The sequence below is a fragment of the Xenopus laevis genome, chromosome 1L, assembly GCF_017654675.1.
Source record: "Xenopus laevis strain J_2021 chromosome 1L, Xenopus_laevis_v10.1, whole genome shotgun sequence".
NCBI lineage: Eukaryota > Metazoa > Chordata > Amphibia > Anura > Pipidae > Xenopus > Xenopus laevis.
Window position 1 is genome coordinate 34,029,148 of NC_054371.1, and position 11,727 is coordinate 34,040,874.

General features: G+C 39.9%; 1 protein-coding gene across 1 annotated transcript in view; it reads right to left on the reverse strand.

Annotated features, from left to right (window-relative positions):
* The window catches only part of cckar.L (1.L), a 30,682-nt gene extending 20,931 nt beyond the window's left edge, over window positions 1-9,751 (reverse strand). Inside the window, exons 1-2 of the mRNA XM_018229010.2 lie at window positions 9,378-9,751; window positions 5,468-5,719 (exon numbers count right to left, since the gene is read on the reverse strand). Of these exons, the coding sequence (XP_018084499.1) occupies window positions 5,468-5,719; window positions 9,378-9,501 (376 nt within the window). The 5' untranslated portion in view covers window positions 9,502-9,751. The remainder of the gene's footprint in view (window positions 1-5,467; window positions 5,720-9,377) is intronic.
* Window positions 9,752-11,727: the final 1,976 nt, after the last annotated feature.

The following is an 11,727-nucleotide window of genomic DNA, read 5'->3' on the forward strand; positions in this document are numbered from 1 at the left end:
CAATACTGGCAACTGGGGTTCAGCATAGCACTGAGCTAGCCGTAGGAACGTTGCAGTGCCCCCCAAAGCCCAGCACAGTGATATAACAGCAGGGGATAAAGAGCGCCCTATGCAGAGAGACTTCTGTTTGTAGAGACCTCCTACATGAGCAGCAACAGTCAGCGATTAATAGACATTTATACCTGTACCTGCCCCAGACAGTAGAATCGCTGCTGCTTGTAGTCACATATCTGAATGCCAAGCCCAAATGATTCTACATTTCCAGGTTCATTGTTATTGTGGGTGTTCTGTGTGCCTTGCAATGATTGGTAAAATTAGCAGCTGGCATGAAGGGCCCTTTCTCACCACTGAAAGGAAGAAAAAGCACTGTAAATGGCAAAAATGCCGAGGGCCCTTGATGCTTTTCATTCCCTTTAAGAGGATTAAAGGAAAACTTTACCCCCAAATAGTTAGCAATAGATAGTTTACATCATCATAAGTGGCAAACTGGAATATATATTTAAGTAAATATTGCCCTTTTACATCTCTTGCCTTGAGCCACCATTTTGTGATGGTCTGTGTGCTGCCTCAGAGATCACCTGACCAGAAATACTACAACTCTAACTGTAACAGGAAGAAGTGTGGAAGCAAAAGACACAACTCTGTCTGTTAATTGGCTCATGTGACCTAACATGTATAGTTTGTTTGTGTGCACTGTGATTCGTAGGATCCCAGGGGGCGGCAAAGCAAAGGAAACAACAATTTACAACTCAATTTATTTATTAACAAAAAAAACTGCTCTAATTAGAAATAATGTAAGAATAATACTTATCATTTGTTTCTCCCCTGATTTTACGCCTCTTGTTGTACATGATAGATTATTTTTAAAACTATCCTCTATTTTACTCTAATTCCAATTAAAGGTGGCCATAGACGTAGAGATCCCCTCGTTTGGCGATGTCGTAAATGAGTGGATCTCTCCCCGATATGCCCACATTGAGGTGGGCGATATAGGGCTGATCATAATGCATCTGATACGGGTGCTCGTATGGGGGGACCGCATAAACACACAGATGCGGCCGTGAACCGACAGGGTTTTTTAACCTGCCCGACTTTCAACCAGATAACGATTGGGGAAGCCCATCGGATAGCCCCACACACGGGCCAATAAGCTGCCTACTCAGTCTGTCGGCAGCTTTTATCGGCCCATGTATGGCCTTAAAGGAACAGTAACACCAAAAAATTTAAGTGTTTTAAAGTAATGAAAATATCATGTACTGTTGCCCTGCACTGGTAAAACTGATCTTTTTGCTTCAGAAACACTACTATAGTTCATATAAACAAGCTGCTGTGTAACAATGGCAGAAATTGAAAAACGGCTATATGGCACAGGTTAACGAATGGATAACAGATAACACCATAAGACAGACAGAGCTTATTTGCTATCTGCTGTGTAACCTGAGCCTTTTCTCCTTTGAATGGCTGCCCTCATTTCTACACAGCAGCTTATTTAAATAAACAATAGTAGTGTTTCTTAAGCAAACACAGCAGTTTTACCAGTACAGGGCAACACTGTATTATATTTTCATTACTTTAAAACACTTTTATTTTTTGACATTACTGTTCCTTTAAGTTGTACTCAAATATCCACACAGAAATGTTACCTTGACTTATTTTTGACTCTGAAACTTGCTTTTGTGAGGTCACCAGTTAAAAGGCTTTTAAAAAGGTAAATGCAAAGTACCTTCATGGAACAAGTAAGTCTTGCAGGGAACATGAATATTTCATTTCAAAAACTAGTACTGCGTGTACCAAAGTAAAGATGCACGATTTGTCCATAACAGAATTATGGAGTTCATATGTTAAATCATTTCATCCCCTCTCACAGTTAATGGAGATGTTCTGTACACTTGCCCAACTCTCCGTAGAAGCCGTTTAGTGCAGGTCAGTGAGTTTGCACTGAAAGTGACGTGTGGAACAATTATGTTTTTCTCTGCTGAAACAGATCTGTGTCATTTATGTGACCTGTTATGGTCACTCGTAGTGTTCATTGTTTAATTACACAGGTAACGTGACATGACAGTTAATGAAAGCACTTAGACCAATCGAATTCCCAGCTTCCCCATTATTCCAAAGCTGTTACGTCTGATTGTTAGACTGTGGATGGGGGTAGAGATTTAGGGCAGAGACACACGGTCAGATTCGGGGAGATTAGTCACCTGGTGACAAATATTCTCTTCTTCGGGGCGACTAATCTCCCCAAACTGCCTTCCCTCTGGCAAGAATGGAAATCAATGGCAGGATGGCACTCGGAACGCTTCGTTTTCCAAAGTCGCCCGAAATTGTCACATGAGTTAAATTCAGGCGACCTCAGAAAACAAAATGCTGTGATTGCCATCCGTCTGCGATTTTCATTCTAGCCGGTGGGAAGGCAGGGGAAGGCAGTTCAGGGAGATTAGTCGCCCGAAGAAGAGGAGATTTGTTGGCAGGCGACTAATCTCCCCGAATCTGACCTCGTGTCTCTGCCCTTAGGGTAAATTTTAGTAGCCTTTCAGGCCCCTGTCTCAAGCTATGGTCAGTTGCTTGTTAAAGCACTGCTCTCACATATATGTACCTTATTATGGGACACCTGAACAAATATTATACTGAGAGGTTCGGGTGCAAAACCTTTGCTCTAGGAAGGACTGGGGCTCAAATACCCAGTCCAATCTACAACCGAAGGCTGCCTTTAGTGGTTGGAAATTCTAGTTCATTGACAGCTGGACATTTAACAACTTGATGTAATGCTAGGGGCTGATTATTTATTACAAAAAGCACCAAAAATAAAAGTGTTAATAACGGTGAAAACATTCTATTACTACTGGGAATCCTTCAGGAGTCCCCAATTCCAGTTTTGGTAAATCTGCCCTGTATGGGATCCATTATCCCTTTGTCCAGAAAGCTCCAAATTACAGGAAGGCCATCTCCCATAGACTCCATTATGATTTCTTTTCTCTCTAATAATAAAACAGTATGAACATATATGGATAAATAGCAGGTCCCAAATCAAGTAATAACTCCCCACAATTAGGAAGAGGCACAGGTGCACAACTTGAGCCTTCTGCAAGGGGAGCAGCTCATAGGCCCTGCGACTAAGTGTTTGTAACCCGAAATGTGTAAGGCTATTTTTCTTGACATATATATACTCGAGTATAAGCCGACCCGAGTATAAGCCGAGGTACCTAATTTTACCTACGAAAACTGGGAAAACTTATTGACTCTAGTATAAGCCTAGACACAACTACAGCCCTGTCTCCCAGAAGTGCACATTCTGCCAAAGCGACCCCCCCAGTGATCAACCGGACTTCTTTGCAAAGTTGATGGTGACAGAGAATTGCCAAATGGATTACTGTGTGCATTGTCCCACTGTCCCACTACCATGTGCAGAGGGTGCTGTGTGATATTGCCATCACTGTTAATCTTTCATATAACCAACAGAGGGCGCTGTGTGATATTGCAGTCACTGTTATTCTTTCATATAACCAACAGAGGGCGCTGTGTGATATTGCAGTCACTGTTATTCTTTCATACAACCAACAGAGGGCGCTGTGTGATATTGCAGTCACTGTTATTCTTTCATATAACCAACAGAGGGTGCTGTGTGATATTGCAGTCACTGTTATTCTTTCATATAACCAACAGAGGGCGCTGTGTGATATTGCAGTCACTGTTATTCTTTCATATAACCAACAGAGGGCGCTGTGTGATATTGCAGTCACTGTTATTCTTTCATATAACCAACAGGGGGCGCTGTGTGATATTGCAGTCACTGTTATTCTTTCATATAACCAACAGAGGGCACTGTGTGATATTGCAGTCACTGTTATTCTTTCATATAACCAACAGAGGGTGCTGTGTGATATTGCCATCACTGTTAATCTTTTGTATAACCAACAGAGGGTGCTGTGTGATATTGCAGTCACTGTTATTCTTTCATATAACCAACAGATGGCGCTGTGTGATATTGCAGTCACTGTTATTCTTTCATATAACCAACAGATGGCGGTGTGTGATATTGCAGTCACTGTTATTCTTTCATATAACCAACAGAGGGTGCTGTGTGATATTGCCATCACTGTTAATCTTTTGTATAACCAACAGAGGGTGCTGTGTGATATTGCAGTCACTGTTATTCTTTCATATAACCAACAGATGGCGCTGTGTGATATTGCAGTCACTGTTATTCTTTCATATAACCAACAGAGGGCGTTGTGTGATATTGCATTCACTGTTATTCTTTCATATAACCAACAGAGGGTGCTGTGTGATATTGCCATCACTGTTAATCTTTTGTATAACCAACAGAGGGCGCTGTGTGATATTGCAGTCACTGTTATTCTTTCATATAACCAACAGATGGCGCTGTGTGATTTTGCAGTCACTGTTATTCTTTCATATAACCAACAGAGGGCATTGTGGGATATTGCAGTCTCTCCCCAAGTGTACTGTTGGTATAGGAATGATTAAAAGTGAATGCAATCTCTGCTACTGCCCGCTGACCCGAGTATAAGCCGAGGTAGACTTTTTCAGCACTTTTTGGATGCTGAAAAACTCGGCTTATACTCGAGTATATACAGTAATAAATTTATACTATTTGCTCGTATTCGCCTGGTGGAACATTGCCTTTATTTGAATGCCTGCTCTACTCTTTCCTAATAACAAAACAGTACCTTGTACTTGATCCAAACTAATATAAAATGAACCGTATTGGCTTTATTTAATGTTTAAATTAAATGAAAGTACGGTGATAAATTATGGAAAGATCCCTTATCTTGAGCATTCTGGATAACTGTATACCAATCACAGTCAAATAGGGGCGGATTTAATAACAGAGTTGCTAAACTACTGATATCTTCCTTTAAAGGGGTGGTTCACCGTCATATTAACTTTTAGTATGTTATAGAATGACCAGTCATAAGCAACTTTTCAATTGGTCTTCATTATTTATTTTTATAGTTTTTGAATGATTTGCCCTCTTCTTCTCTGATTTGCTCTTTCGAGCTTTCAAATGGGGGTCACTGACTCCATCTAAAAAACAAATGCTCTGTAAGGCTACAAATGTATTGTTATTGCTACTTTTTATTACTCATCTTTCTATTCGGGCCTCTCCTATTCATATCCCAGTCTCTTATTCAAATCAATGCGTGGTTGCTAGGGGAACCACGCAAGCACCCAGATTGCTGAAATTGCAAACTGGAGAGTTGTTAAATAACTCAAAAATCACAATATATAATGAAAACCAATTGCAAATTGTCTCAGAATATCACCCTCTACATCATACTAAAAGTTAACTCAAACAACCCCTTTAACTTACAGGTTGCCATGGGCAGAGCTGGTGCAAATTTAGTCAATAAGCCCTAGAAAGATGTTCTTTGAAATAATACAATATAATAACTCCCAGGCACCTTCAGGTATATCTGGCTTGGCAGATGCAGAGTGCAGTACTTACCCATGAAGTAGGTGGCTGCCTTGCACACGACACTGCCGAAGATGAAGTCTCGCAGCAGGTTGGGAATAAGGGTGAAGGGCATGCAGAAGAGGCACAGCATCAGGTCACTGACAGCCAGGGACAGTAGGAAAATGTTAGTGACTGTTCTCATTCGCTTGTTCCTTATGAGCACGGCAATGACCAGGATGTTCCCCAGGACACTGAGCAGGAAGATCAGGGAGTAGAGCAGAATCCTCACGGTCTGGTGCATATCTGCAGGGATCATTGGTAGAAGAATATCACATGGGCATCAACATGGACATTTCTCCTGAGATCCCCTTGTTTCCCTTAGTACCAGCTGACTACTTTGGCTTTCTGTGCAGGGCTCATTCCCACACTATACCTGTTTGTATCTGTGTGTGGGCTATTCATGTTTAAAGAACGTGATCAATGAAGGTTGAAAGGGATACTGTCATTGGAAACACTTTTTTCTCAAAATGCATCAGTTAATAGTGATGGTCCAGAAGATTTCTGCACCAAAATCCATTTTTCAAAAGACCAAACAGATTTTTTTATATTTAATTTTGAAATCTGACAAGGGGTTAAAGATATTGTCAGATTCCCAGGTGCTCCCAGTCATGTGACTTGTGCTCTGATAAACTTCAGTCACTCTTTATTGCTGTACTGCAAGTTGGAGTGTTATCACCACCCTCCATCCCCCCCCCCAGCAGCCCATCAGCAGAAAAATGGTAAGGTAACCAGATAACAACTCCTTGGTAGATATAAGAACAGCACTCAATAGTAAAAATCCAGGTCCCATTGTGACACATTCAGTTACATTGAGTAGGAGACACAACAGCCTGCCAGAAAGCAGTTCCATCCTAAAGTGCTGGCTCTTTCTGAAATCACATGATCAGGCAAAATGACCTGAGATGGCTGCCTACACACCAATATTACAACAAAAAATAAATAAATAAACTTGCCGGTTCAGGAATTAAATTGTACATGGTAGAGTGAATTATTTGCAGTGTAAACAGTGTAATTTAGAAATAAAAACTACACCATAAAAATCATGACAGAGACCAAATGCCATAAATAAAGTATATATATATATATATATATATATATATATATATATATATTATATATATATATATATATATATATATATATAATATATATATATATATTATATATGCTCTAAATGTGGCTACCATAGTCTCCCAAAATGTCTCTCTCATGCCTTGTTTGTGTGAGTACTCTGTGCTGTACATTCCTGGCACAATCCCCAATTCAGTCTGATTCAGAGCAGACACTTGTTCAACTATAATTCAGGTCAGAGAGGGTCTCTATTCCCAGAGAATATTATAGTTAAGTGGCCTAAAATCAACAGAAGCTTGTGAAGGATACATATTTCATGTGAAAGAGGACTTGCGAGAATATTAGCAATGTATGAGTTTCAACTTCACCAGTGAGCCTGATTTAGGGGCTTGTGTGAAGCAATTCAGTCCCATGAAGGATACAGTGGGGACAGCTATTTCTTTGTCTTCCTAGTGATGAAAAATCTGTTGTCCATCCAGTTTCTTTACAGACCCACACAGAGCTCCTCTAAAGTGCAGATAATTTGAATCAAGCTACACATGGGCTATGGCAAAATACATACCAGTAAGTTTAATCATCTTAAAGAGAGTAACTAACACCCCAAGTCTACACAATGGGGACTAGGGTTTGCAGTACTCAGTGTCTGTGGTTTAGAGAGATCATTCTGCCATGTCTGGAGTAAAGGCAATGTTCTGAATACATTTTATACACTCACCATCAATGCCATGCTCATTAATCATTTCCAAAAATTGTTACTGGCATGTCTGTGGTTAATATAATCCTATTCATTTTCTTCAGTAATCTTACTGGCATGTCTGGGGTTAAAACAACCCTCATTAATCATTTTCTTCAGTAATTTTACTGGCATGTCTGGGGTTAAGACAATCCTCATTATTCATTTTCTTCAGTGAATTTACTGGCATGTTTGGGGTTAATTAAATGCTCATTATCCATATACTGCAGTGATCTTACTGGCATGTTTGGAGTGAATGCAATGTGCTGAATACATTTTGTATACAGACGTTACTGGCATGTCTAAAGTCAATTCAATGCTCACTATTCATATGCTACTTTGATATTACTGGCATATCTGGGGTTAATGCAGTCCTCATTATCTATATCCCACAGCAATCGATCGTACCAGCATGTCTGTGGTTAATCAATTCCTCATTCTTAACTTTGTTCAGTGATTTTACTGAAATGTTTGGGGTTAATGCAATGCTCATTATCGATTTTCTATGGTGATCTTACTGGCATGCTTGGGGTTAATGAAATGGCCATTATCCACATATGACAGTGATCTTACTGGTATATCTTGGATTAATACGTGTTAACACATTTTATGTAAAATACAATTTAATGATCATATATATATATATATATAGCAAATCATATTTAATAATTCTACTATTCTAATTCTGAACTGCAACTCACAACATCCCATTGACAGCTGAAGGTTGATAGGGGGTCCTGGGAGTTGTAACAACAGCCGGATGCCTTCAAGTTGGACATCCATTAATTATAGTAATTCTACTATCCCACCCCAGATTGGGGACATAGTCTTCATAAAATATCTGGGGTTTCTTATCTGTAACTCCAGGCCTGACAACTTCCATTGAGGTGATTTGGGAATTGTAGTTAAACTACATCTGCTCTTGGTCACACCACCACCAAGGAAAGCCCATTATGTCAGTATATGCTCTGTATGTAGGAAACAACAGGTATAGGATCTATTATCTGTAAAGCTCAGGACATGGGGTTTTCTGGATAAGGGAGCATTTTATTAATTTGATCTCCCTACCTAAAAGAGGAACTATTGCAAACATTTAAATTTAATATAAGCTTCCTCATACTGAAATAATACTTTCTAAATACAATCAATTAAAAACCCTGCATCATTTCTGAAATAATCAAGTTTATGTTCACTATCTCTCTCAGCATCTGTTTCTCTTCATTCTCTCTTCATGCAGCAGTTGGGTGTCAGATATTCATTGGCAGTTAGATCCAATATATATTATAGGAGGGCTCCCTGTTTCAGCAGATGAATTAGAGCTCACTCAAATAACTGATTCCAGTACAAACAAAATCTAACAAAATAACTGCCTTTTGCACAAATCCTGCATGTAGAGAGACAGGATTTCTGGTGATTTTAATAATGTGAGCTCTAATACATCTTCTAGGCAAAAGGAAACCCCCTATAAGATATATTGGATCTAACAGTCAATGAATATATGACACCCAACTGCTGCATGAAGACAGAATGAAGAGAAACAGATGCTGAGAGAGGGATAGTGAACATTAACTTGATTATTTCCGAAACGATGCAGAATTTTTAATTGATTGCACTTCGAAAGTTTCAGTATGCTGAAGCTCATATTAAATTTTCATTTTCACCATAATTCCCCTTTAAGTCTGCTAAGAAAACATTTTAACAATAAATAAATCCAATAGGATTGTGTTGCCACCAATATGGAATCAAGCAGCTTAGTTACCATCGTGTGCAAGGCACTGCTTATTATTACAGAACTCAGAAATCATAATCACTTGCTTAAAATGGACTTTGTGCGAGATGGTCTCCCTGTAATTCAGATATCGGGTTTCTGGATAAGAGATCCCATGCCTGTATATTAGCAAATGAGCAAGTACAACTGTTTCCGTGCTGAAAGAATAAACAAGCAAACCACACTTGATATTACAGCTATTACAGTTGTTTGTCAAATTCAGACCCTCCCACCCCAAACTATAACTCTCGTCATCTACTTTTGGGATTAGTGAGGGCTGAGAGTTATAGTTGTCGGCAGATGCTCATTCCCAATTCTCAAATGAATACCTTTGGGGGGAAGCGTCGTATTGGAGAAATTTCCGTTGACGCACGTGATGCTCCCGTTGTCCGCAATCTGACAAAACCAATAATCCGAGTCATTTTCGAACTGATAATCATACACAATTTCCATTTTCCGAGGCACATGTGTATCTTTTGCCAGTAGGAATCCTTGCAGCGGCCAGCAAACCTGTTAGCCCAGGCACTCATGCACCTTCAGAGCTCACTCTCCAAATGCAGGGAGTCCAGCAGTCTGTAGCCCAGTCCTGTCTCTCAGCTGAATGTGCAACATGCAAAACCATGTTATCTTCTCCTCATATCCCACCCTCCCCTGGTATTGGGCCAGACAGATAACCCTTAACCTGCCATGTGTTACTTATATTCCCCAGCAGCACAAACTCTAGAGCAAAGAGCTAGCGATGTGTGTGTCTCTCTCCAGCTGTTGCACAATGAGAGTCACAGGTTGCCGCTGGGTGGGCATCTCATTTGTTACTAGCCTCAATGAGCTCGTCAATCCTTGTGAAATCAGCCAGTGGCTTTCTAACACACTCAAGGATTACATTATTAATGCTGCGGAAAATGCTGATTGTGTGTGATTTCAACACCTGGAACTATACAGTACATCAAGCACAATACACACAAACACTGACAGTTACTAGAGGTAAAGAGGGACCTTACAATCTAAGTGGCAATTATGGGCCCCCTTGACAAGATATATATATATATATATATATACACAAATAGTATACAGTTGTATTTGACATAAAATGTGTTAACATACATGATAGTAAAATCACTCTGAGCAGTGCATTAACCCCAGACATGCCAGTAATATTGCTTTAGGAAAGACATTTAAAGCATTGCATTGAATGTTCTTGGTGTGCATATGTTGAACTTTTGTGCGCATTTTTAAAAACTATCAGGCCAGGATAAATGCTAAATTTTGTGTTTGCACACAAAATTCTTTGTGCACTCCACTATTTGTTGTGTCACTGGCCTCACGATTTGTGTACGTGCACACAGCTTAGGGGGAACATTGATTGCATTTACCCCCTGACATGACGCGAGTAAGATAACTTTAGGAAACAGATTTAGAGCATTGCTTTTTCCCCGACTTGCCACCAGTAAGATAACTTTAGGAAACAGATTTAGAGCATTGCATTTACCCCTGACATACCAGTAAGATCACTGTTGAAGCAGACTTAGAGCGTTGCATTTACTCTTGGCATGCTAGTATGTTCACTACAGGAAAAGGATCTAGAGCACTGAATTTACCCCTAACATGCCAGTAAGATAATTGTACTAAAAGGATTTAGAGCATTGCATATACCCCTGACATGACAGTAAGATCACTGTAGGAAGCAGATTTAGAGCATTGCATTTACCCTTGGCATGCTAGTATGTTGACAGCAGGAAAAGGATTTAGAGCACTGAATTTACCCCTGACATGCCAGTAAGATAATTGTACTAAAAGGATTTAGAGCATTGCATATACCCCTGACATGCCAGTAAGATCACTGTAGGAAGCAGATTTAGAGCATTGCATTTACACTTGGCATGCTAGTATGTTGACAGCAGGAAAAGGATTTAAAGCACTGAATTTACCCCTGACATGCCAGTAAGATGATTGTACTAAAATTATTTAGAGCATTACATTAACCCAGACTTGCAAGTCAGATCACTGCAGGAAAAGGATTCAGAACATTGCATTTACCCCTGACATGCCAGAAGGATCACTGTACTAAAAAGATTTAGAGCATTGCATTTACCCCTGACATGCCAGCAAGTTCACTGTACTAAAAGGATTTAGAGCATTGCCTTTACCCCTGACATGCCAGTAAGATCACTGTAGGAACTGGAATTAGATCATTGTATTTGCCCCAGACATGCCACGGTAGAAAAAGGATTTAGTGAATTGCATTTACCCCAGGCGTGCCAGTAAGATCACTGCAAAAAACAATACACTACACATCCACACTACATACTAACTGGAAGGGAGTTAACTATTATGCTTCAACCTACACAATGCTTTACAGTTTGGGAGGCTACTTAAAGGGATCCTGTCATCGGAAAACATGTTTTTTTCAAAACGCATCAGTTAATAGCGCTACTCCAGCAGAATTCTGCACTGAAATCCATTTCTCAAACAGATTTTTTTAGATTCAATTTTGAATTCTGACATGGGGCTAGACATTTTGTCAATTTCCCAGCTGCCCCTGGTCATGTGACTTGTGCCTGCACTTTAGGAGAGAAATGCTTTCTGGCAGGCTGCTGTTTTTCCTTCTCAATGTAACTGAATGTGTCTCAGTGGGACATGCGTTTTTACTATTGAGTGCTGTTCTTAGATCTACCAGGCAGC